This window comes from Notolabrus celidotus, chromosome 3, assembly GCF_009762535.1.
Source record: "Notolabrus celidotus isolate fNotCel1 chromosome 3, fNotCel1.pri, whole genome shotgun sequence".
In the NCBI taxonomy this organism is placed as follows: Eukaryota; Metazoa; Chordata; class Actinopteri; order Labriformes; family Labridae; genus Notolabrus; species Notolabrus celidotus.
In genome coordinates, this window is record NC_048274.1 from 2,955,989 (window position 1) to 2,983,809 (window position 27,821).

General features: G+C 40.3%; 1 protein-coding gene across 2 annotated transcripts in view; it reads left to right on the forward strand.

Annotated features, from left to right (window-relative positions):
- The window catches only part of lrp4 (low density lipoprotein receptor-related protein 4), a 195,021-nt gene that overhangs the window by 137,888 nt on the left and 29,312 nt on the right, over nucleotides 1-27,821 (forward strand). For both annotated transcript variants that reach the window (XM_034680931.1, XM_034680932.1), the window contains exons 7-14: nucleotides 7,224-7,343; nucleotides 7,545-7,670; nucleotides 10,548-10,673; nucleotides 11,106-11,240; nucleotides 13,720-13,845; nucleotides 16,464-16,694; nucleotides 18,622-18,778; nucleotides 19,350-19,567. In XM_034680931.1, coding sequence (XP_034536822.1) covers nucleotides 7,224-7,343; nucleotides 7,545-7,670; nucleotides 10,548-10,673; nucleotides 11,106-11,240; nucleotides 13,720-13,845; nucleotides 16,464-16,694; nucleotides 18,622-18,778; nucleotides 19,350-19,567 — 1,239 coding nt within the window. The remainder of the gene's footprint in view (nucleotides 1-7,223; nucleotides 7,344-7,544; nucleotides 7,671-10,547; nucleotides 10,674-11,105; nucleotides 11,241-13,719; nucleotides 13,846-16,463; nucleotides 16,695-18,621; nucleotides 18,779-19,349; nucleotides 19,568-27,821) is intronic.

The following is a 27,821-nucleotide window of genomic DNA, read 5'->3' on the forward strand; positions in this document are numbered from 1 at the left end:
TAACCGCCCACATCATCTCCCTCTTCCTCATGCTCACACACACACATTCATACACACTCCTGCATGGTAGTTTCCTTCTTTGAAGTGTTTATCTTCATTGCAGATAAGCACTGCTTCAAGGTTTCCTCTAACATCTTTTGGTCATGTAAGTCGACTGATCTGCTCGCCGTTTCTCTCTCATCTCCTCCCACACCCAGGTTTTTTAATTACTGGCCCGCTTTTGACGTGTGAACCATGTCTTTCTTGGTAAAAGTTTAGCTGGCATCAAAGCTTTTAAAAAGTAGTGAAAAGAGCCAGGAGACAGGCTCCGAACGTTTAAAGAAATACTTCAGGAAAAACGCTGCAACAAATATCAGATCCAAGTTTATCTGTGATTGCAGAACACAAGCACACACAGGAAGGTTTGAGTGGGCTGATTTAAAAGTCTGAAAGGATACAGTCTCAAGCACAGAGTGTTACCAAAGACTTCATTTAAGAAGAAGAGGAAGCATTCGAAACATTGCTCACAATTTCGAAGCCTCCAGTTTGGCATGTTGGGCGAGACCGCTTTGGATTTTTTGGATTGAGGAGTAAAATATTTGGCCGACAGCGTGGACATGCTTCACTGTGACTCTGTTCCAGTTTAAGCGACTGTCAATCACTGGTAGCCTCACCCTCAAGTGCACCCTGCTTTCAAATTCTCCATCATTACGCTCTGAATTTACACCATGGACATCATTATTTATGGCAGAAGACTTAAAACTTCACTTTGAGACCATAAACTTGTTAGGAAAACCTTCACTGAAGTAATAAATCCACTAAGAAGTCAAATATTTTCCTCATGCCCTTTCAGTCATTTGGAGTCAACTTGCAGCAAACAGACTCGTCCCTACCGGCCAATAGAAACAACCTTGGTTTAGAGCACTTCCACATTGAAACCAGGAGACTGTGATCCTTTCCTGTACTCAGTTTATGATTTAAAGCACCAGTGAGGAGTTTTAAGCTGGTTTTGAAATGAGCTAATGCCTCTTTAAGAGAGGACAAAGAAGACAATCAACAACAAGATTGACTTTGTCCCTATATTTATCACTTGTAATGTCTGCCACAGGGTAAAGGTGCATTTCCACCAGGAGTTCTGGGGTCTGTTAGCTCCCAGAACTACTTAACCCTGAACTAAAAGGTTCCTGTGCCCCCATTGTTGTCTGCGTTTCGACCACGGGCTGAAGTCCCGGGTAGATTGTGTAAATCAGGCCAGTGACGTATGGAGGAAATATAAAGTAGATGCACTACACCACCAGACCAGTAGAGGGCAGTAACATAAAGATGAATGCCATTCATCACAGTTGACACCATAGAAGCAGACGGACAGGCAGGCATCATTATGAGCAACACAACAGTTAGCCTGTTAGCATGAAGAGACTCAGCTGGCGCTGTTTTAGATGGTGCTATATTTCATCACAGATGGATTCACTGAATCAACACGTGAGAGGAGATAAGCGCGAGTAGCAAAGACGTTTCAACATGGCTTTAAAATCCTTTTCAACTCAAAAAGCCGTGGCAGAGTACACACACATACAAAAAAGATAGAAGAAATAAAAACTAAAGAAAGAGAAATCAAGTGCATCACAGATGGAAAAAACAATGACTGTGAATGGTTTTTGTAAAAATATGAGACAAAAAAATTGACAAAAAAAATTTTTGATAAAAAAAAAATTTGACAAAAAAAAAAATTTGACAAAAAAAATTGAAAAAAAAAAAATTGACAAGAAAAAATTTGAAAAAAAAAGAATTTGAAAAATCCAAAAAAATAAAATTTGACCAAAAATATTTGACAAAAAAGTTGACCCGGAGTCTGTCGAAAAAATTTATTTTCCTCAAATTTGAAATTGTGCTCCAAAAGCAGAAAAAACTTTGCGCCTGCAGTTTAAAACATGGAAAAAGCAATGACTGAATCAACACATGAGAGGAGATAAGCGCGAGTAGCAAAGACGTTTCAACACGGCTTTAAAATCCTTTTGAACTCAAAAAGCCGTGGCAGAGATCGGTCGGTGTTTTGGTTTAAACAGCGACCCTGTTAACTGGAGACTTTCAGCCAGATGCATCCCTCATAAACGTCTTTAGAGGATCATTAAATATCTGATGAGGATATTGAATCTTAAAACTCCTTCTGTGTTTCAACAGCTGTGTAAACTCCACAAACACTGACACGTTCAGCTGAAGGTCTCCAGTTTACAGGGTCACTTTTAAAACCGTAACACCGGGAGAGACGCATTCGCGGTGGGCTGAGAGAAGACTAATGTTACAAGCTGCTACATCAAGAGAATCACAGCTTCTTCTTTTGAAAAGTACACACACATACAAAAAAGATAGAACGAATAAAAACTAATGAAAGAAAGAGAAATCAAGTGAATCACAGATGGAAAAAACAATGACTGTGAATGGTTTTTGTAAAAATATGAAACAAAAAAATTGAGAAAAAAATTAAAAAAAAAAAAAAAAAAATTGACAAAAAAAAATTTGACAAAAAAATTTGAAAAAAACTTTTTGAAAAAAAAAAATTTGAAAAATTTAAAAAAAAAAAAAAAAAAATTGAATTTTTTTTTTTTTTTTTGAAAAAATAAAATTTGACCAAAAAAATTTGACAAAAAAGTTGACACAGAGTCTGTCGAAAAAATGTATTATCCTCAAATTTGAAATTGTGCTCCAAAAGCAGAAATTTTTTTGCGCCTGCAGTTTAAAACATGGAAAAAGCAATGAATGAATCAACACGTGAGAGGAGATAAGCGCGAGTAGCAAAGACGTTTCAACACGGCTTTAAAATCCTTTTGAACTCAAAAAGCCGTGGCAGAGATCAGCCGGTGTTTTGGTTTAAACAGCGACCCTGTTAACTGGAGACTTTCAGTTGGATGCATCCCTCATAAACGTCTTTAGAAGATCATTAAATATCTGATGAGGATATTGAATCTTAAAACTCCCTCTGTGTTTCAACAGCTGTGTAAACTCCACAAACACTAACACGTTCAGCTGAAGGTCTCCAGTTTACAGGGTCACTTTTAAAACCGTAACACCGGGAGAGACGCATTCGCGGTGGGCTGAGAGAAGACTACTGTTACAAGCTGCTAAATCAAGAGAATCACAGCTTCTTCTTCTTTTGAAAAGTACACACACATACAAACAAGATAGAACAAATAAAAACTAACCATCACAGATGGAAAAAACAATGACTGTGAATGGTTTTTGTAAAAATATGAAACAAAAAAATTGAGAAAAAAATTTTTGGATAAAAAAAAAATTTGACAAAAAAAAAATTTGACAAAAAAAATTGAAATTAAAAAAAAAAAAAAAAATTGACAAGAAAAAATTTGAAAAAAACTTTTTGAAAAAAAAAGAATTTGAAAAAAAAATAAAAATAAAAAAAAATAGATTTTTTTTTTTTCACAGCTTCTTCTTTTGAAAAGTACACACACATACAAAAAAGGAATAAACACACTGCAGTTAATCTACCAATCAGACACATTCAGCGTTGCAGGCCATGCCCCCCGAAAGTCCTGGGACCTTTGAAAAGTACTACCCCCTTAGCAGGGGCTTTTTAGGGGGGAGATTATCTACCCCTGAACTAGATTTAGACCCTGGTTCCTCCGGTCGAAATGCAAGTAGTTCAGGGGTAAAGTCCATTCAGTCAGAAAACGCCTTAAGTGTTGGATGAGACAGTAATACACTGGACTCTGTCTGTTCCAAACCTGTCCACAGGGGGCGCCAAAATCTACACAAACCAAAACAGCTCTGAAGCTGTGACAGCAATGACTGAAGTTACAGTATGTTTATTATTAAATCAACAAGGTCAACAGATCAACGAACATGTGGTCCGACCTCATGACCATCGATGACCTCACACACCGCACGGTTTTTATTTCATCTCATTTCTGAACTGAGTTTGTTCATTATGAGGTTTTTAGTGTTCACAGTTGTGGTGTTTCAAAAAAGTTTGGAGGTGGTTTGTCTTTCTAAAATATACAGATAGTTTGTGGACAAACACACACACACACACATACACACACACACACACCGACACACATAGAGGAGGCATTCCTCAGAGGCGTAAGACAGCCCATCCTCAGACAGCATTCCTTGGCATCGACGCTCCAGACACATGAAGGGAGCTTTGTTAGGGGAGAAGTCTCTCTCTCTCTCTCTCTCTCTCTCTCTCTCTCTCTCTCTCTCTCTCTCTCTGTCTCTCTCTCTCTCTCTCTCTCCTTTTTCTCTCAATATCCACACACACACACACACACACACGTATCCTCAAACACTCAAACTTGCATGCCTTGTTACTGCATGTGCGCCCTGATACTGCTCTGGGCTTCATAACTGAGCAGATGAAAGAGCATGGTGTGTGTGTGTGTGTGTGTGTGTGTGTGTGTGTGTGTGTGTGTGTGTGTGTGCATATATGTGTGTGTATATGTGTGTATGTGCACGCATGTTTGTGTGAATGAATCATTTGAGTGTATTTGAGTGTATGTGGGCGTCTGTGTGCTCGTCGACGGCATCCCACGTTGATTCTTGCGGCCCGTGAGTCTCTCTCTCTCTCTCTCTCTCTCTCTCCCTCTCTCTCTCACTCTCTCACTCCCTCTCTCTCTCTAACTCCCTCTCCCTCTCTCCCTCTCTAACTCTCTCTCTCTCTCTCTCCCTCTCTCCCTCTCTCTCTGTGGGAGAGCCACCTGCTGTTTTGATCATCTCCCTCTTCTCTCGCCGAGCTGATAAGGCTGCTGGGGGATGCTTGAAGCTCCAAAACATCTCTCCTCTTCTCTCTTTTTTTTTTCTTCTCTCTTTCTGCATTCCCTTGCTTGTCATTTTATTTCCCCCCTTATCTCACGCCCACTGTAGCTTTGATGGGAGCTGCCTCGTGCTGTCAGGAGGAAACGTGTCAAAGAGACTCATGCACGCACCATTACACACACACACACTCCGGTTTTAAGATGCTTATGTTTGATTCAGCTTTAATCTTTCGGTCCACCTCCGTCCTCATGTGCTGCCAGTTTGAGCTTCACTTTGATGTGATCTCGTGTAGAGAGGTGGTGGGAGAGTTAGAGGTAGGACAGCTCTGATCCTGAGTCAGAGATGATCAGAAGGGTTCTAAAATAAACAGAAACAATTAATGTTCAAAAGCAAACTTATAAAACACTCTCTCCTTATCGCTCTTTTAAGAATGTTTTTCAGGCTGGGTTTGCAGAGGACAGCAAACAAAAAAAATCTTGCATTGCCTGCTTACCCATGTGCATAAATTAGTGTGTGAAGAAAGATACAGCATCTGAATAGACCCCAAGGATAAATGGACCCGATCCAAACTGTGGTTGACCCTGAACAGACCCATATAGAGAGAGAGAAGGGTACCAACATTGGCAGCAGCACAAATCTCCACCAGTTAACAAGCAGCCGCAGTCTTTCACAGCAAATGTGCTGTTACTGTTTTTCTTGCACTGAAAACTCAAACTCTCTGAAAACACATTTTTCATTTGAAGTTCATAATGCACCAAGTCATCAGAGCTGATCCTTCAGGATATTAGATATAAAAGACGGATACAACTGGATGTAATCTGACCTGTTACTGTGAGAACCTGTCCTCTTACATGGGAACCTGTAGGTCTCAGCTTTTTAAAAAATGTTTGGTTCTTTATTTCTGAAAGGACTTGTCACTGACATCTTCAGTCATACATGCACAGTGCGCAGCATTGATTTTAAGAGATCTACTGCCCTCGTCTTATCAGATGGCGATTCAATCAGAGGTCTAACTGTGCAACACAACAAAATAGTACAGATGAGCCTTATAAAAAACTAAACTAGTTTGCATTCCTGAGGACTCCCTCTGTGTTTCAACAACCGTGTAAACTCAACAAACACTGACACGATCAGCAGAAGGTCTCCAGTTTACAGGGTTACTTTTAAAACCGTAACACCAGGAGAGACTCATTCACGGTGGGCTGAGAGAAGACTACTGTTACAAGCTGCTAAATCAAGAGAATCACAGCTTCTTCTTCTTTTGAGAAGTACACACACATACAAAAAAGATAGAACAAATAAAAACTAATGAAAGAAAGAGAAATCAAGTGAATCACAGATGGAAAAAACAATGACTGTGAATGGTTTTTGGAAAAGTTTGACAAAAAAAAAATTGACCAAAAGAATTTGACAAAAAATATTGAAAAAAGAAATTTGAAAAAAGAAATTTGAAAAAAGAAAAATTGAAAAAAAAAATGAAAAAGAAAAAAGGCAAAAAAATTGAAAAAAAAAAAATTTGAAAAAAAAATTTGAAAAAAAAAATTTTGAGAAAAAATTTGACACTTTTTTTTTTAAAAATTGACAAAAAAAAAATATTTGAAAAAAAAAAATTGAAAAAAAAAAATTTGAAAAAAAAAAATTGAAATAAGAAAATTTTGAAAAGAAAAATTTGACAAAAAGTTGACCCGGTCCCCTGTTGAAAAAATGTATTTTCCTCAAATTTGAAATTGTGCTCCAAAAGCAGAAAAACATGAAAAAAAGTGAAAATGTTGCGCCTGTGGTTAAAAACATGGAAACAGCAATCAATGAATCAACAGGTGAGAGGAGATAAGCGTGAGTAGCAAAGACGTCTTTAGACGGTCATTAAATATCTGATGAGGATATTTTGAAATCTTAATTTTTTGAAATCCATTCCCAGGAGCTCCCTGCAGCGGAAGGTCTCCAGTTTACAGGGTCACTTTTAAAACCGTAACACCGGGAGAGACGCATTCGCGGTGCGCTAAGAGAAGACTACTGTTACAAGCTGCTAAATCAAGAGAATCACAGCTTCTTCTTTTGAAAAGTACACACACATACAAAAAAGATAGAACAAATAAAAACTAATGAAAGAAAGAGAAATCAAGTGAATCACAGATGGGTGTGATGTTATTGTGGACCAATCAGACACGTTCAGCATTGTAGGCCCTGTCCCCTGAAAGTCCAGGGACCTTTGAAAAGCACTAACCTTCAAGCAGAGGCTTTTCAGGGGTGAGATTATCTACCCCTGAACTAAATTTAGACCCTGGTTCCACCGGTTGAAACGCACGTAGTTCCAGGGGTAAAGTCCCTGCGGTTGAAAATTGCCTTATGTGGGGTTTTTTCAACCTATAGAGATAACCATGAAGTTTACATACAGTTGAGTTTCCTGGTGTAGTCATCATGTTCCTGACATCACTTTTTGTCTGTGTGTGTGTTTGTGTGTTTGTGTGCAGCTTCCCACCAGCCGTGCAGATCAGTTGAATTCATGTGTAGCAGCGGGATGTGCATCAACGCCGGCTGGAGGTGTGACGGAGAGTACGACTGTGACGACCAATCAGACGAGAAGAACTGCAGTGAGTGGACGCCTCTTACCTCGTCTGTGTGATTTATATATTTATAAAGTGTGTGTGTTTGGGAAGGTTTGACATAGTTCACTTCATTTCTTTCTCCTGACTTCCTGTTTAGTGACGAAACAAAGCAGCCTCTCAGAATATCACAGGTCCATTATGATGAGATAAAATGTGTGTGTGTGTGTGTGTGTTTGTGTCCCGCAGCCACGTCCATGTGCACGGCCGACCAGTTCCGCTGTGGAACAGGTCGCTGTGTCCGGTTGTCATGGCGGTGTGACGGCGAGGACGACTGCTCCGACCGCAGCGATGAAGAGGGCTGTGATAAAACCGGTAAGACGCTGCTTTTTGTCCGGATTTGAGAGGCTAAAAATAACCCCAGCTTCACTTGTAGTCATGACAACAGCTCAGAACAGCCGTCCTCTTCTGACAAACTCGCTCTTTCCGTCTTTGTTTTTTTTTCCCCTTTTGTTGAAAAGCGTAGTTGCTTTCAAACAAGACACTAATTAGTTTGGTGGTTCCTTATCTGATGGAGAGAAAACAACCTTTAGAGGAAGCAGCCTGCATGTTAAGATTGTGATGAAGAGGATGGAGGGAGAAGTTTAGATTCTCCCCATCCTTAACCTGAGCCGTGATGGAGGAGGAGTTCCTGACACAAATATCTCTTTATCCCCAGCCTTGAAGTCAAACATTTACATCCTTTACCTTCAACTTTCTCCAGTATTTGTTTCTGCACTCTCTTGCTTCAGTGCTTCATCATCAAGTAATGAAATATTCAAACGCTCTTTGTTATAATGGCTGCACATTTGCATCAAGGAGTTCTTCTTTTTACTCCTGGCGGCCTGAAATGCTGCTCATATGTCGTGTCTAAGCTGCGGCCATCCACCACTTACCTTGGCTCCTGTTAAAGGCTGCTTCTGTAATACCTTAATGCTCTGTTACCTGGATGTAAACAAGCACAGGTGACAGATAACATCTCTTAAGCCTGATTTATACTTCAGCGTCCAATGGACGGCCTAGTCTATGTTGAAGGTCCGTGTAGCTCCTGTACCTACACAGAGGCCTACACACTTAGCTGACGTGCACCTCCTCCAAAATGTAACTACTTGTAGAATCGACGCAGACCGCAAGCCCTGTGATTGGTCGGCTCGGCGGCATTGTATTTCATGCATTTACATCACTTCCGGCCGTGTATTTCCTCTCCTCCTCTCTATTCTTCATGTAATCATGTCTGTATGATAAACAGCAACATGTATCAGCTGTAGATTAACATAACACGCTCTGAATCTCTGAGGAAAAGTAAACAGAGATCGTAGCGGGGCCGGAAGCAGGCGACCGGCTATCAGAGAGACCACACTGCCCTCAAGCGTTTCGGCGCAGTATTGCTGCATGACACATTGATGCACAAGTATGTAGTGCTCATGTCCGCGTCAGCCCCTGCTGCATAGGGTCCATACATAAGTATAAATCAGCCTTTGTTTCCACCCTCACCACCTGCCTATCTGCAATAAAATCATGGATGACCACCAATTTTCTAAAACTCAACAGTAACAAATCTGAAATCATCATCATCGGCCCCAAATCCCTGCTCCCCTCCACCCAGGACTTCAAGCTCTCCATAGACGGTCACTCAATCACCCCCTCCCCTCAGATCAAGAACCTTGGCGTCATCTTCGATCAGACTCTCTCCGCCCGCCTCCGTCCCACTCTCTCCAAATCCGCTGCTGAAACCCTAATTCATGCTTTTATATCCTCACGACTCGACTACTGTAATAGCCTCCTGTATGGTCTTCCCTCCTCCCATCTACAAAAACTACAATACATACAGAACTCTGCTGCCCGGCTACTCACCCACTCCCGCTCCAGAGACCACATCACCCCTGTCCTTCAACAGCTCCACTGGCTCCCCGTAAAACAGCGCATCCATTTCAAGATCCTGCTCACCACGTACAAATCCCTCAATAACCTGGCCCCCCCATACCTCACTGACCTTCTCCAGTACTACCACCCCTCCCGCCGCCTCCGATCCTCTGACTCCAACCTCCTCACTCCCATCACTAAATCCAAGCACCGTACCTTGGGGGACCGGGCCTTTGCCATAGCCGCCCCCACCCTCTGGAACTCTCTCCCCCCACACATCGTGCTTCTGACTCACTTCATTCATTTAAGAAACAGTTAAAAACTTACCTTTTCAAACAGGCATTCCCCACACATTCATTAGTCCACCTCTTCCCTTGTCGTCTGCTTGTCTTATATGTCTTTATTTGTATTTATTTATTTATTGTCTCTCTTGTAAAGCGTCTTTGAGTTATTTAAAAGCGCTATATAAAACTTAGGTATTATTATTATTATTATTTAGCGTGGTTTGTCAGTAGTGAGATCTAGAAATGGAGATAAAGTTGTATGTAGGCTGTGTGTAACTGACATAGAACCACTCCACAAGAGCAATGAGTATCAAGCACAGGCATGTGGATGTTATTCTCCAAGGAGGGCTGAAGGCTGGTGGTGCTAGCTCTGCTAGTGTTAGCCCCACTCTGCAAACGTCATTTACCTGGAGAATCTGTGATTCATGATAAAGAGACTGGGCTCAATTTTGACAGTTTTCTGATCGTTTTCTCTCTCATTTATCAAAGTTTGTGTCCTTTGGTGAGCGTTGTTTCTTCTTTAATGTTACAGACATGTAAAGCTAGAACATATTAAGAATAACTCAGTGTAACCTTGATCTTTTGACTGAAGGATGCTGCAAAGAAAACAGCTGAAAGGAGCTCTGACTGGACCTTTAGTCTGGTTGGAATTTAGACTTATATGCCTAAACACTGACGCTTTATTACACAGCATCTATGTATCAAATCAAATGTGTATGTGCACTGTGTCCTTCATGCAAACTTGAAGAATACAATAGAGTACAACAAGCAGATAAGAAATCCAGTAGAGAAACAGTTGTAAAAAGAAAGAAAGGAAATCTGATAGAAGTGAGAGCCCAGAGTGGGACAGTGCAATATTCTGTAAATACTTCTTAGAAACATAAACACAATTTAGTACATCAGTGACAGATAAAGAAACCTTTATGGGTAAGATAACCGATGTGGATTATCTTTGGCTGATCTTTAAAGTTAAACATCCGACACATCTACATAGTCAGCCCTCCTCTCGTTCTGATGATCGTCTTCTTTGTTGCCTCGAGTGTTTTATCATCCCGTCTCTTCACAGAGAGTCCTCCGTGCGCTCCTGATCAGTTCCAGTGTGGGAACGGACGCTGTATCGGACAGAGGAAGGTGTGTAATGAGGTCAACGACTGCGGGGATTGGACTGATGAGCACCCACATCATGACTGCCGTGAGTTAAGAGATCAGTATCTTTGAATATGAGTACGATTGTCCTCTTAAGGCTTGAATAGAATTTAAAGTAAGACTTTCTTTAGAGGATTAGACCGCAAGCAGGATTCTTAAGGCATGAACACTGATTGTATTAAACCTTGAATTTTAGATTAGCCAATACTTGATCTTTATAAACAGCCAGATGACTTCAACCCAGTGTTGATCCTGAATGTTTAAACTCATTTCGTTGAAACCTGGATGGTGTTTGTTGATATTTCTGAGCCTGCCGAGCACAGAACCCAGACTGAGCTCTCTGCTCGTGATGCTGAAACATTTGAAGGCTGCAGCAGCAGTCGATGAGTCAGACTCTTCTTACAGTGTGTGTGCTTGTGTTTTCACTGAATCAGCATGCTGTGTTTATGTTCCCGTCATGTTTCTGTGCGGCGTGCAGGTCCGCGTTCCAGCGAGGGCAACTGTAACCAGAATAACGGAGGCTGCTCCCAGAAGTGTCAGATGGTCAGAGGACTGGTCCAGTGCACCTGTCACACTGGATACCGGCTGATGGACGACGGCAAAGCCTGCCAGGGTACGACTGTGTGTGTGTGTGTGTGTATGTGTGTGTGTGCACATCAGAATCTGACATCAGTGTCTGCTCTGTAAGTGAGCAGGCTGAGGGTGTTAATATTTATGACCTCTGCAGAGCTTCACTGTTTTGGCAGTTGTGTCTCGTGAAATCTTCACTGACCTCTCAAATATCATGAAAGATGTCTCTCTTCATACTGCAATGCTACTTCCTCCTGCTGCATGTGACATTACACGTTCCTTTTGTGACCCAAAGTTGGTTGTTGGAAACTTATGAAACAAATAAAAAGGATGAGGAGTCACATTAAAGGTCAGGGAGGATCCAGGTCAAGATTACAACTGAATTAAAGTTAATGAGGGAAATGAAGTCTGACCTTGACATTCTACTCAGCCTGCAAGTACTGGTTATTGTTCAGATAATTTTAAATGTCAGAAAGCTGTGAAATTTTTTTGTCATAGAAGTCCAACTAAAACCTTCATATAGCATCTTTTGTCCAACTAACAGTCCAAAACAAAGACTGTTCATTCACTTTAAGATGCACCACATCTTTACACATCTTCAATAGCATCCTCTACGGCCTTCCTTCAAAACAACTCAACAAACTACACTATATCCAGAACTCTACCGCCCGCCTGCTCACCTACACCACATCACCCCTGTCCTCCAAAACCTCCACTGGCTCCCTATCAAACAGCGCATACATTTTAAAATCCTCCTTCTCACCCACAAAGCCCTCTATACCTCACCGACCTGCTCCACCACCACACCCCCGTCCCGTATCCTCTGATCCTCCAAAGCCCACCTCCTCTCCCTACCACCTGACACCAAGCCCCAAACCTGAGGGGATGGAGCTTTCTCTGTCCCCGCCCCCCACCCTCTGGAACACCTTACCACTTAACATTAGAAACTGCCCCAACCTGCCCACTTTCAAAACACTCACCAGACCCACCTTGTTAGAACTGCTTTAAAATATATTTTATGCTTCTCATTCATGTTCTTATTAATCTGTTGTTTTATATGATGTTTTATCCTCTGTGCAGCGTCTTTGAGTATTCAGAAAAGGGCTTTATGAATAAAATGTATTATTATTATTATTATTTCTAACATCTTTAACAGCTTGACACAGAATATTTTAGACGTTACAATAGCAATAGCAGTAGCAATTTTATTTATAAAGCACATTTCATTACTCGTAAGTTCAATGTGCTTTACATGGAGAATTAAAAACATTTAAAAAAAAATCCAAATAGAATAAATAAAAACAGAAAAACAATCAGACACAGCAATCAAACAAACAGCAAGTGTTGCTGCACATGCATCCAGTCACAACAGTCATTATATCATTCATACACTTGAGAAAATAAATATGTTTTCAGTCTTTTTTCTAGCTAATTGATTGACAAATCTTTGCTTCTCTAAGTTAGCATTCTAAACCTTACTTCCTATTTCAGGGACAGCAGGAGAAGAAATGTAAAAACTATGTAGTGAGCAACTTGGGAGCAAAACTTTTAGGACAGGGAAGGAAGGAAAAAGTACTACCAGTCAAAAGTTTAGAAACACCTTCTCATTCAAGGGTTTGTATTTATTTTAATTATTTGAAACACTGTAAAATAATACTGAAGACATCAAAAGTATGAAAGTGTTAAACAAAGCAGAATCTGTTTTATAGTTTAGATTCTGTAAAGTAGCCCCCTTTGTTCCTTCATGACAGCTTTGCACACTCTTGGTATTCTCTCAGTCTGCTTCATGAAGTGGTCTCCTGGACTGGTTTCTAATGAACATGAGCCTTGTCAAGAGCTCATTTGTAGAATGACTTGCCTTCTTAATGTGTTTGAGACCATCAGTTGTGTTGTTCAGAGGTAGGGTTAGCACACAATGGATAGCTCTATTTGACTACTGTTGTAATCCAGATTATGGCAAAACCAGATGTTTTCATAGTTTTGATGTCTTCAGTATTAATCTACAATGTTGGAAATAATTAAGATAAATAAAAACCATTGAATGAGAAGGTGTGTACAAACTTTTGACTTGTAGTGTATTTCAGGGTCAGCAGGAGAAGACATGTAAAAACTATGCAGTGTGCAACTTGGAAGCAAAACTTTAAAAACACAGGAAGAAGGAAAAAGTGGAAAACATTGCAGCACATTTAAATTCTTAAATGGAGCCATGAATCAAGTCACAGTTTATGTTTTAACTCCTGTTGGTCAATTTTCTTTTGTCATCAGCTTATTTCCCAAAAGTATGACTTTCAAATTAACTTAATGGAAAGTCCAGCTGCAGGAGAAACATACTCTTTGATTGATTAATAAATCGGTTCAGAATTTTGCCTCAATTAAAGTCTAATCAGCAGAAATGTGAAACGACTTGACATCAGTTCCACGGGTTAATGGGTTTGTTCGCAGGGTCAGAAATCATTCTAAATCAAAGATGTGAAACAAGAAGGAAGATGTGACCCTCTTCTTCCTCTGTGGTCTTTTCCTAGATGTGGACGAGTGTGCCGAAGAAGGCTACTGCAGCCAGGGCTGTACCAACGCGGAGGGGGGGTTCCAGTGCTGGTGTGTTCAGGGATACGAGCTTCGACCGGACAAGCGCAGCTGCAAAGCTCTGGGTAAAAAACAACAACACTGTACTGTATTTCAACAGAGAGTCGCCAAGGTTTGACCTCTAATGAAAACACGGTGGCCGAGTGTTTATATTTGCTGCAGCAGTAACTGTATCCATCCCTCTGCCCCGGGGTCTTGGACTCCGAATGAGGTTGGCCCAACTTGAACGTCTGGACTAGATTTAGATATGCAGCGTAGGTAGAGTGCAGGTCTGGTACATCAGCACATCAATCTGCTGCAGAGCAGAGTTAAACTCAGGTCAGAAGCGTCTGTCAGGCAGACGCCGGGAGCCAGACCTTTTCCTCCGCTGAGATTAATGCTCGCTGTTATTAAACGTGACCGTTTGCCCTACCTCAAACTTTTTTGTCTCTTTCGTATTTTGTAAGCGTTCAGCTTTCACCCTGTAAAGGCTCATAAACTGCATTTAAGACGCAGATAAAGCAACCGTGAAGTCTGTTTATTGGTTTAGTCTTACTTGGTGGTTGTTTTAAATGTGCTTTAGATATAAACTTTGTCCTGTCTTGGTTTGTGAACCCCCCTTTTAAAGCCTCAAGATCAACAGTTTTGTTTTTGGGTCCAGAAGTGATCACCGCCACGGTGGTTTTGCAGTGCTGCCTTATTATCCTGGTTGACAAATGGCCATGGTAGCAACTTGTTAATCATAGGCAGCCATGCCATGTCATGTTACTTGTCATTATTTACTGTTGTTCATCATCATCATTCATTACTCAGGCTTTTGAGTTTTTACAGTCAGTCTTTAATGTTGTTCAGTCTCGTCTGCTGAAACTAAAACGGGTCTTGAATAAATCAATCAATCTTTATTTGTATAGCGCCAAATCACAACAAATGTTATCTCAAGACGCTTTTACAAACAGAGCAGGTCTAGACCACTCTATGTCAAATTATGACCCAACACCAAGACAGGGTAAGACTCAGTCTGACCCCACCTTAATCCACCATGAGCATTGCACCTCGCAGTATTTAGCTAGTTACAGCGGCGAGGAAAAACTTCCTTTAACAGGCAGAAACTTTGAGCAGGACCAGACTCATGTTGGACAGCCACCTGCTGAGACCGAGTTGGGTCTGGAAAGAGGGATAGAGGAGAATAAGTCAACTTTATTTATATAGCACATTTAAAAACAACCAGTGTTGGCCAAAGTGCTTTACAAGGTAAGAAGTAAAAAGTACATGAAGACAACAATAAACAACAACATATCAGGATATTAATGTCCTCTTCACGAGGAGAAGGCCAAAGAGAAGAGATGTGTCTTCAACAAAGATTTAAAACATTCAACAGTGGCGGGCGATCTTAATTGGAGTGGCAAGCCATTCCAGAGCTTGGGGGGCCGCTGCTGCAAAGGCTCGGTCTCCCCGGGTTTTAAGCCTTGTTTTAGGCACATCCAGGAGCAGCTGGTTTGTTGACCTCAGTGCTCGGGTTGGGTTGTGAACATGGAGAAGATCAGCCAAGTAGGATGGTGCCAATCCATTTAGGGCCTTGTACGTTAAAAGTGCAACTTTAAAATCAATCCTGTGACGGACTGGGAGCCAGTGGAGAGCACGCAGCACAGGTGTGATGTGCTCCCTCTTTTTCCTGCCAGTCAGGAGGCGAGCAGCCGCATTTTGTACAAGCTGAAGGCGCTGAATAGACGACACGTCTAAGCCCACATACAAAGAGTTACAATAATCAAGCCTAGCCGTAATAAAGGCATGTACAACTCTCTCTAGATCCTTAGGAGGGAGATAGGCCTTCACCTTAGCTATGAGTCTCAGCTGGAAGAAGCTGGACTGAACCACAGAAGATATTTGTTTTCCGAATTTGAAGGCACTGTCAAAATGAACTCCAAGGCTCTTTACAGAGGAGTGAACATTTGCTGCGAGAGGGCCGAGAGCGCTCCCATCGAACTGTTGGGGCTGTCCAAATACAATGACCTCAGTCTTTTTCTCATTAAGGTGCAGAAAATTTAAGCTCAGCCATAACTTTACATCTTTCAAACAGTTGAACAAGGACTGCAGGGATCCATTCCTCTTTAAGCTGAACGGCATATAAATTTGCACATCATCAGCATAACAATGAAATGAGACGAGAATAGAGGAGAATAAGAGAGAGAGGGAGCAGTGATAGTGATGAATGCAGACAAAACCAAACTAATGCTTTTCTCCAACTCAAGTGAGTCCCCAGAAAATGTCCCCTTGGTTGTAGCTTCACAAGGGGAACCCATAGATCTTGTCACTAAGTATGCATACTTGGGTTTTCTTTTTGATTGGGAGCTTTCATTTATAGCTCATATAGCTAGTTTGGTCTCCAAACTCAGAGTGGAACTATGGTTTTAACTTGGTGTTACTTTGCTTGTTGTTTTTATTTATTGTGTTTTAATCTCTCTATAAAATAGCCTTGATTGTTGAGAAAGGCGCTTTTAAATAAGATGTATTATTATTATTATTATTATTGATATTCAATGGGCTCTCATCTGATTAAATAAAGGTAAAATAATAACTCAAAATAAACATTTGCTTCCTTTTTGTAAACTGAGCCTACATTCACTTTTTAAGTCCATATGATCATTTCCCTTTCTCGTGTTATCACCCGATCTCCATCCCGATCCCTCTCCCCATCCTCCTTCAGGTCCCGAGCCGGTGCTGCTGTTCGCCAACCGCATCGACATCCGTCAGGTCCTGCCCCACCGCTCCGAGTACACCCTGCTCCTGAACAATCTGGAGAACGCCATCGCCCTTGACTTCCACCACAGCCACGAGCTGGTCTTCTGGTCAGACGTGACTCTGGACCGCATCATGAAGGCCAACCTCAACGGCTCCAACGTGGAGGAGGTCGTCAGCACCGGTCTGGAGAGTCCAGGTTGGTACAGCGGGCCGGGGGGTTCACATGTAGGACAGCGGAGTCATTCATCTCTCATCTAATTCATTAAAATTGGCCGCCCTCCGTTCAGCTCGCGCCCACTTCATCCATCACTTTGTTCATATAGAAGTTCAGCAGTATGACATCAATGCTGTTTATACTCAGGAGCCTTATTTTGCTTTCATTCTCTCTCTCTCTCCTTTCAGACTCTTTTTCTTTTTTCTTTTCTTTTTGTCTTTTTTCCCCCCTGGCAGCCGAAGTGTCTGCTGCTGTTTTGACCTTTCTCTCCCTTCCTGTTTGAACCGTGTCACCCTCTCTGCTTGTCTTTTTTTCACTCTGTGTCCCTGTTTTCTTCTTCTTTATATTGCAGATGTATTTGGTTCTTTTACTTCCTGGCTTTCTCTCTCTCCCCTGACTCATTGAAATGTTTTCTATAACCTGAGAGTGGTATCGATGTTCTCATCCAGCTCCTGGCAAGAAAGCATATAAGCGCATTTCCCCAAATGTCGAACTATTCAGAGTTGAAAAAAACTAATTTTCTCTCCATTTCACAACATCTTTTTCAGTTTCTTAAATAAAGAGGTGTTAGGACACAGTTTATGATATATAAGTAGTGTTGTAGTACTCAAGACCGGTCTTGGTCTTGAGACCGCTTAGTTAAGGTCCTGGTCTCGTCTCGGAATCGAAAGCATTTTTACTTAGTCTTGTCTTGGTCTCGGACATGGCGGACTCCATATTTCATATCAAGACCGGTCGAGACCACCACTGATGCACTCTGTGTCCCTGTTATTACTGTGATAAGAGAGTATTAAAAGCAAACTTAAAGGTGGCATATTATGCTCTTTTTCATCAATATATATTGGTCTAAGAGGTCCCCAAAACATGTCTTTGAAGTTTATTGCTCAAAAAACACTTTGAAATCAGATTTTGGTCTGCCTGAAAACCCCTCTCTTTCAGCCCTGCTCAGAACAGGCTGTTTTCTGTGTCTGTGCCTTTAAATGAGAATGAGCTCTCTGACCACGCCCCCTCAGGAAGTGGATGTGGCCTCGGCTCTCCAGCACGTTGATCTAATGTTTACATGTTAGCTGAATATACACGGCTGTTCACGGACCCGCGTTACTTCAACCCTCTGAATCTGATCCAGAATCTGATCCTGACGGAGAGGCGCCTGTAGCAGGACCTTTCTGAAGGATTGGTCACAGATTTAGTGTTTCTTGTTATTTTATTTGTCAGTATGTCGACGTGTGTCTTGGTACACAGCGACGAACATGTAGCTATGTGGCTATGCGAACTAGCGCTAGCACTTATCCATGACAAATAAAAATCATCCACTAGATCTTCAAATCTGCAGACGTGGGGAGTAAAAGCGACCTCTGTGTTTATTAAGACAGCCTACAACTAGCATGCCTCCCTCCTAAGCTCCTTGTTAGCACACACGTGTGCAGGGAATGAAAAACAGAGGAGGGGTTGAGTTGTATTTTATACAGTCTATGGGCTGAACAAGCTCCAAGCTCTGACTTCCTGTTACAGACCGGATGTTGTTGTGATGTATGAGAAACACTGAAAACTGAAACGGCTCGTTTCACACACATTTACAGAAAGGTAGAGAAATCAGAACAGGGGCAGAATGGATTCTTTTCATTTCAGGGGGTTTGTAGACAGGGACACATATTTCAGGTAGAGAACCATTAAAAAGTCGATTTTGCATGATATGTCACCTTTAAATAAAATAAACAGAAGTCTTTTATTTTGTTAACTCCAATGAAGATTCTTCATTGATATATATGGTCTTGGTCTTGGTCTTGCCCTACCTTGGTCTTGGTCTTGACTCCGTCTCAATCCCTAAATGTCTTAGTCTTGTCTTGCTCTCGGTTAATGTGGTCTTGATTACAACACTATGTTTAAGGTCCGTGTTTCTCTCCCTCAGGTGGACTAGCTATAGACTGGATCCATGACAAGCTGTACTGGACGGACTCAGGGACATCCCGTATCGAGGTAGCCAACCTGGACGGGTCGCAACGAAAAGTGCTGCTGTGGCAGAACATGGAGAAGCCCAGAGCCATCGCGTTACACCCGATAGAGGGGTATGAGTCCAACACACACACACTCACACACACACACACACACACACACACACACACACACACACACACACACACACACACACACACACTCACAAAGCGTTTTATTGAAGAAGGATTGTTCCAAACTTCCACACTCTCATATATACATATCCCCTCTGGATGTGTCCCAGTTGTAGTGTAGCAGCAGAGCAGGGATTAAAGTTTGGCAGCACAACAGTGCCCACAGGCGAGCATCTGTGTGGAACAAGCATTTCATGACAGGGGCAGCAGTTTGTTTCCTGCTCTGCAGAGACATGAAAGCTTTGGATGAAGCCCCAGAGAAATTTTAAGCTACAAAACTCATTCAGCTTATTATGTAGCTCATTTGCATGGGATAATTGAAAAATATCAAAAAAAAAAGTGTCTCTTCCCTCTGAGACCGGTCAGAGCAGATGAGTGATGATAAGGAGGACGTGAATGTCAAACAAAGAGGACACAGTTTTTGTTCAATCAGACGTCTGCTGTGCCGTGAATACTGACATGAGTCTGTTTACCTTTGAAATGATCCCTCTAACTTCATGTCCCAACGCAGGAAGATCTACTGGACCGACTGGGGCAACACTCCTCGCATTGAGTATTCAAACATGGACGGGTCCAATCGGCGGGTCATCGCAGACACGCACCTGTTCTGGCCTAACGGACTCACCATCGACTACGCAGGCCGCCGTATTTACTGGGTGGACGCCAAACACCACGTCATCGAGAGGTCCGACCTGGATGGACGAAACCGCAAGGCAGTCATCAGCCATGGTGAGCTTCTGCTACTGTGATATGTCTTACAGCCAAATTCCACCAGATCCATGTCCGGTCTGACTTTGATCCATCACGGATCTGAAAAAATAAAAAGTAACTAGATAATGAATAAGTAAATAAATAAATAAATAAATAAATAAATAATTTGAAAATAAAATAAAATGAAAAGTAACTAGATAATTAATGAACAAATAAATAAATAAATAGATAAATACATAAAATAAAATAAAATAAAATAAAAAGTCACTAGATAATCGATTTATAAATAAATAAATAATTAAAATACAATAAAATACATAAAAAGTAACTAGATAATGAATAAATAAATAAATAAATAAAAATTGAAAATAAAATAAAATGAAAAGTAACTAGATAATTAATGAACAAATAAATAAATAAATAAATAAAAAAAATTAAATAAAAATCAACCAGATAATCGTTTTATAAATAGATAAATAAATAAAATAAAATAAAATACAATGAAATACAATAAAAAGTGACTAGATAATGAATATATAAATAAATAAATAAATAAATAAATAAATAAATAAATAAATAAATAAATAAATAAATACATATATATATAAATAAAGTAAGGGGAAAAAAATGGTGAGCTACTGTGATATGTCTTACAGCAAAATTCCACCAGATCCCTGTCTGGTCTGACTTCGATCCATCACGGATCTGACGCTCCTGAGGCAGCCTCCATGTTTACCTGTTCAGATAATTTCAGCTTTGTCGCGGCTCTTCACTCTTCACTCTTATTCTTCTTGTTTTTAATCACTGAAGAATAAACGTCAGAATAAACGGGTCTGTTAGGTTTCTATTCTAGTCAATGTGTTAACTTCCACTGGATCCACTCCGTTGCGTTCCGACCTGCCGGATCAGAGACATGTGACTTCTATTTTTGCCGGATGCCGGAGCACGACGCATCAATCTCAACAGAGCAGATGAAGCGGGACAGGAAGTCAGGTTTCACCAAAACAAAATGAAAACATCCGGTTAATTTTCAGAATAAAACACTCTGTGTTATCACCAGATCGTATTTCACTTAACTACAACAACAAACCAAAGTCATGATGAGCAGAGCCAGGCCTGGAGTCAACAGGTCAGAGGTTTTCAGAGGACCATAAGAGGACTATCTATCCCTCTTTCAACACCAAACTCGGTCGAGGCATGATGGTGTGTCTAACATGAGTCTGGTTCTGCTCGAGGTTCCTGCCTGTTAAAAGGAAGTTTTTCCTCACCACTATAACTAGCTAAATACTACGATGTGCAATGCTCATGGTGGATTAAGGTGGGGTCAGACTGAGTCTTACCCTGTCTTGAAGTTGAGTCTCAGAGTGGTTAGACCTGCTATGTTTGTAAAAGCGTCTTGAGATTTAGCGCTGTACAAATAAAGATTGATTGATTGATAAAGACAACATGGATGAGGAGAGGAGGAGGAGAATCCTTGATTCAGTGACTGCTGCAGGAAATCCTCGGTCACATGACTCCAGCTCAGTGCTGCGTTTTTGGAACGCAGCACTGAGCTGGACCGCAGCAGATTGGAGATGGACCGGACAGGGATCTGGTGGAAGTCCCGTGTTACTTGGTGATGGCTGTGCATTAAGATAAGATAAGATAAGATAAGATGCTCCGTTATTCGTCCCACAACGGGGAAATTCATGGAGTTACAGCAGCAAACAAGAAGGTGTACAGTACAAGAATTTCAACAAGAATATATATAGAAAAAAATGTCCATCAGAGACGACATCTTGGCCATAATTCTCCTGTCAGCCACCACCTCCACAGGGTCCAGGACTGAGCTGGCCTTCTTCACCACTTAGTTCAGTCTCGCTCTCCTGTATCCTATCCGCCCACAGCAGGTGAAATCCTTCCAATGTGGCGTTCGTGTCCGGTGTTAGCTCTGTTAGCATAAGAGCCAGTTCAGCCTTCTTAGTATCTTGTTGGTGATAAATATTGATTCATGCTGTCAGTGTTGCTTAAACTGGTGTCTAAAGTTTGACTTTTATTCTGCAGTTCTGGAGAAATAGCTTTCTGATGTTTGCTCCGACTCTTGTTGATAATTTAATCTAAGTAGCCTCATTTACTGTTTCCAAATTTCTCCATATCTTTAATGAGTGTGCACTTTTACTCATTAGCACTCTCATACGAGACTAATTTTTGTAGCTTTTAACTCCATCCTGTGCACATTAGTCAAAAAGAGATTAACCAAACCGCTGTGAAATGTACAAAGTTCTCACATCAACAGGAAGCAATGACTTTAACGACTGCTTCATCAGCCTCACTCGCCCTCTTTGCATGAACAAAACACGTAAATCATTTTCCAGTTTCAGCAAATATGATGAATCTTTAGTCAAGGCTTTATGATGTGTTGCAAAATCTCTCTGCTGAAGCTTCATTTCACATAAAAGTGACACTTTTAGAGGTTTCTGTTAAAGTTTAACTCATCAAGGCTGACTTCAACTTCCAACGGCAACATGTTTGTCAGTCTGAGTGAAGTCACATGAAGAGAAGGAGAAGGAGACTGGTGTACTGGGGTCTTTCTGGAGGCCAGGTTCTGATTCATCTACACACACATACATAGAAACACACACCTTTCCACGCATGCACACACAGGGGGCTGGATTTAGGATGTAGCAGGATGATTAAACTACGTTATAGCATGTGGAGTTAATCAATGCCATATTTTCATTAGAGACCACATGTGCTGACCACAGACTTGCACACACACACATGGAAACATAAAGCTGAGAGTGTTTACATTGTTAGTTCCTACAGTGAAGCCTGAGTATGTGTGTGAGTCGAGGATCAGAGGGTGCCAGCGTAGCTCACATGGTAGAATAACACCTGATGTATGAGGCAGGTCCTCGACACAGCTGCCCTGCGTGGACACCAGCCCTCTACCCTCTGCTGAATGTCCTACCTACACTCTCCTCCTCTCAGTATTTACAATCTCTACCCTGCTGTTGGATCAAATGAAAACACATGGCGTATTAATATCACCCTGTGAGAAGCTGAAACACTACAGTAAGCTTGTTAGACCTCATGGAGCAGGAAGACTTACTTCTCTGTGAGAGGTACAACTAGACGAAGTTCAGGTGATAATAATAATAACTTTATTTATATAGTAGCTTTAAAAACAAATGTTTACAAAGGGCTTTGATAAACAAAGCATGGTTTGAATAACAAAGTAAACCTTTTGACAGACGACAATGCAAAATAGATTTCAACATGAGGTTAAAAAGAATACATGTAAATTAAACAGAATTAAGTGGTGAGACAGTGGACCAATAAATCATTGTTTAAGAGGTTTTTCAAGGATAAATAAATGATAACAATAAAAAAAAAAATAAAAAATAGATTAAAAAATAAACAAAATAAAAAGATAAAAAATGGATAAGTAAATAAAATGAATAAAATAAATAAGATAAATAAAATAAATAAAATAAATAAAATAAATAAAATAAATAAAATAAAATGGATAAGTAAATGAAATGAATAGAATACATTAAATAAATTAAATAAATTAAACAAATTAAATAAATTAAATACAAATTGATGAGTAAATTAAAGCATTAAAAGGACAATAAAAGAGGTTTTCAGAATGAGAAAATAATGGGAAAATAAGAAAAAGTGAGAAGGATAAATTAGGAACATTAAAATAATAAATTAAAAATAAATTAAAACAAATTAAAACAATAAATAATCAAATAAAATAATCAAATAAAATTTAAAACAATGAATTAGTTGGATAAAAGCTAAGCTAAAAGATAAGTCTGGAAGCGTAAGAGGGACAGAAATCCCTAAAGCTAGGGTTGTATGTATGTGTAATGTAGCATTTCCTCAGGACTCCGTCTAACCCCTCCCCCCCTCCCCTCGGAGCTCCTCCAAAACGACGCCCCCGCTCACATGCACGAGCGCCGCTGATTCGCGACCATATGATCGTGACTGATTCAAAAACCGGTCCCCAGCACATCATTTGTGTTTTGCACTACGTCATAGTGAAAGTTAAAAACACAAACAAACATGAAATGTACGCTTTGCAGGAGGCGGGCAGAACGACAGGACGGGATTTGATTGGTTTCATAATCTGGCTCCTGATGGCAGGGATTGGTTGGTGTTTTCCCAGGTTTAGAAGCAGCTTTTTTTCACTCTTTTTTAAGAACACATTATGTATTGATTACCATCAGGACATAAAGATCATTTTAACCAGTATAACAAAAAGTGTATCTAAATCTGATTACCAACCCCAGCTTTAAACCAGTCAGTTATACAAACTGCTCAGGTGAAACACAGCTGGATTTTCACCTATAGATCGATATACTGCTATAAATTTAAGTGCAACCTTCACTGCAGGCTGAAGGTGTTTTATGTAGCCATCCATGTCCCTCCATATTTTATGCAGAATGATGGTTTTCAGCCTGCGTATGAGCACACTGTTGGCTGCAAAAATGAAATATATTGGACAGTCCTGCCTTGCAAAGTGAAGCGCAACCAGGAATTGATTTTATTTTTTGGCCAGATCTTTTGAATCTTCAGCCGTAATTCAAAGATGCTTTCTCTGCAGTGACGACGAGAATAACATGCGTGCACTGTATTTCAGATCTTAAAGGGATGCCTGCAAGGTCAAGACATCTTTTATTAAAGCAGAAACACAAAAGAACATGCAAAGAATGAATCATAGGAGTTCTGATCTAATAGAATAACCTAACAGCAGTGTGCGTGTGAGCTGCTGACAGAGAGCAGTCCATTTTAGGATGAAGTGAGAAATGAGTGTTGTAGCACATCAGTGACGATCAGGAGTATTTTAAGAGTGAGAAAAGAGAAAGGGGAATGTGTGATGAGTGAGTGTGTGTGATGAGTGTGTGTGTGTGTGTGTGTGTGTGTGTGTGTGTGTGTGTGTGTGTGTGTGCCACCAGCCCTGTGAGCTCTCCTTAATGATGTGTGCTCTCAGGATAAAAGGCTGTAATTGGCCCTGTCCTTCCTCCACAGCCTCTGTTTGCTCAGACAACACACAGGACAAATGGGACGTGTGTGTGTGTGTGTGTGTCTGTGTGTGTGAGAGAGTGTGTGTGCATAGTTACATTCTGAGCTGCTGTACCCAGGAATGTTAACGAGTGTCTATCTCCCTTCACCTATAGTTTCTGAGTCTGTGTGAGACTGTGTGTGAGTGTGTGTGCTGGATGTGTGCCAGATCCTTTGTCACTGGAGTCGGACAGCAGTGGGTGTTACGGGTAAGACCGCTATCCAGCCTGCACACCTGTGCACCTTGAAGCGGGGGACAGGAAGAAGAGGGGCTCTTTTTTTTCTGTGTGTGTGTTTCTCAGTGTGTAGATGTGATGTTAAAGAGTGTCTGCCTGAGGAGAAGCTGTACGGTGCAGGGATGCCTCAGTCATCTGCTGTATTGAACTAGAGCATATCCAGTTAGAATGAAAGATGATAAATCAGTCAATCAGACTTAATTTATAAAGCGCTTTTCATACAATGACATTGTAACACAAAGTGCTGTACATAAAAACAACTTAAAATAGAATATTTTAAAAAATTAAATAAAGATATATATAAAATAAAAATACCCCCCCCATCCTCATCTCAACCCCAACCCTGACTCCAAACCCACCCCACAATCCTAAAGTTAAGAACACAATTTTATGCAACAGCAATGATAATAAACCACTAAAATATTAAACCATTAACAGAAAATAAGATGCTATACTTAATAAATAAATAATAAAACAAAATAAAAAGTAACTAGATAATGAATAAATAAATAAATAAATAAATAAATGAATTGAAAATAAAATAAAATGAAAAGTAACTAGATAATTAATGAACAAATAAATAAATAAATACATAAAATAAAATAAAATAAAAAGTAACTAGATAATGAATAAATAAATAAATAAATAAATGAATAAAAATTGAAAATAAAATAAAATGAAAAGTAACTAGATAATTAATGAACAAATTAAATAATTAATAAATTAATTAATACAGACAATAAAATAAAATAAAAAGTAACTAGATAATCAATTTATAAAGAAATAAATAAAATAAAATAAAATACAATAAAATACAATGAAAAAGTTACTAGATAATGAATAAATAAATACATAAATAAATACATAAATAAATAAATAAATAAATAAATAAATAAATAAATAAATAAATAAATAAACACATAAATAAATAAATACATGAATAAATAAATAAATAAAGTTAGGTGAAATAATGCAGCGACGACAAGGGAGAAGGTGACCGTATCAAAACCAGGCGCCTCATGGCTTTGGATGACTCAGAGGGGAGAAGAGGGTGCACTGTTGTCTCCCTCATGGTGGGATAAGATCTGAGAACACACACACACGTTCAGTCTGTATCACCTCACACACATATACACACACACACTTTGGCCTGTCTGAGGGGGGACAAGGGAATGTGTACAGTCGTATTCTGCTTAGTTCTTTACCACACAGTGCCTTATTGGAATAATGACTTTGGAAATGACTTCTTAAAGTAAGATGTTAAACATCTTAGGAGTTTGGCTGGGTTCGGCAGAACAACATGAATCCCTTAAGTTTGTTTTGTATCAGGGGTTTTTGCTGAATTGGTATCCAAGGCGATATTTCTCCTCTCAAAGGATTTCAGGCAGGGCCGAGCCCTTTTCAGTGATGTTATGCAAAGAAAAGAAGACACACATTTATGATTTATTTCAAGTTTTAATGAAAAAGCAAAGTACAAAAGTAATCCAGACTTAGAGGAACAAAAAAAGAGGTTAGTTTGTATTCTGCCATGCAAACACACATGGGACAGTAACTTCAAACAGGTTGACTTTACACAAAACTATTCATGCAGAATATTAAGGAATACATTTAAAACAACCAAAAGCACAAAATGTAATCATTGACTCAACACTTCCAATGAAAGCCTGTCCCCATTTAAAGGCAGGGTCCCTTTTAGTGGCCTGGTGTGGTTGTACATTTGACAAATAAAGGCCGGTCTCAAATAGAAGCCTGGATACATAGGAAGTTTCTCTGGCTGTCTGTCCAACGAAGCGCCTGATTTTTATACTGACACTGAAACGCCACATCACATTTTACTGATCACCACAGGGTGAGACCTGCATGGTGTCAGGCTTTTAGGTTTCACAACACAAAGCAGACGGACGTCCCTTTTCTTTCAATTCTGTGTTTTAGGAGAAAGGGATGAAACAAAGCTGGGTTTTTTTTTGTCTTTATAAGAGAGACAGGAAATGTGGGGAGAAGAGAGTGAGGGAAGGCATGCAGGAGATGGTTGCAGCCGGGAGTCGAACTTGCAACCTCTGCGACGAGGACTGTGGTCTCTGAATGTGGGGCACTTAGACCGCTAGGCCACCAGCCCCCCAAACATAGCTGAACTTTTAACTTACGTCTGAGAAAGACGACAAAAAGCTAACAACGGAGTGGTGGTGACCGGCGAGGTAACTATCTCCTGGAGCGTGTGTGCATGTAAATCCACATGGTACTAGCATGGGAGCGATCAATGTTACAGTTTCCTATGAGTTGATCAGGATGAAAGCTGGAGAAGTGTATGCACCGGTGAATGACGGGGAGGACTTGTCTGATTGTGCTGCCTTTAAAGATGGAAATTAAGGCTGAAATAACACTAAGAAAACATATTTTGACTATATTTGAAAGCGTTTTTTCTCCAATCCAATCCACTTTATTTATATAACACATTTTAAAAAACAATCAAGTTTAGCAAAGTGCTGCACAGTGAGGTAAAGTAAGTTAAAACACACAGAACATAAAACGCTGTCAGAGAATAAAATAGAAGTAAAAGAATCAGGATAAATCAAATAAAACACTTAAAAAGCATAAAAACACAGTCAGAGCAAATACAAATCCAATAAAAGAACAGACAGAGACCAGAGTTAAAAGCCAAGGAGTAAAAATATGTTTTAAGACAGGTAAAGTTAGGGATGAGCTAACATGGGGGGGCAGCTCGTTCCACAGTTTGGGGGGCAATGCTGAGAAGGCACGGCCACCCCTGGTTTTCAGCCTGGTCTTTGGGACCACAAGAAGCTGCTGTTTTTCTATTGACACCTGACCCAAATAAAGGCAGGGTGAGCGTACAGATTGATCACAAATAAAAGCCTGGGCTTCTAATTGAAGTTTTTTGGTAATAATCCTAATCCTTATATTAACAATCTCATGGAAAGATACAGTCTTTCAGTATCCAGCTGCATCCCTGTCCCTCTTATCAGTCA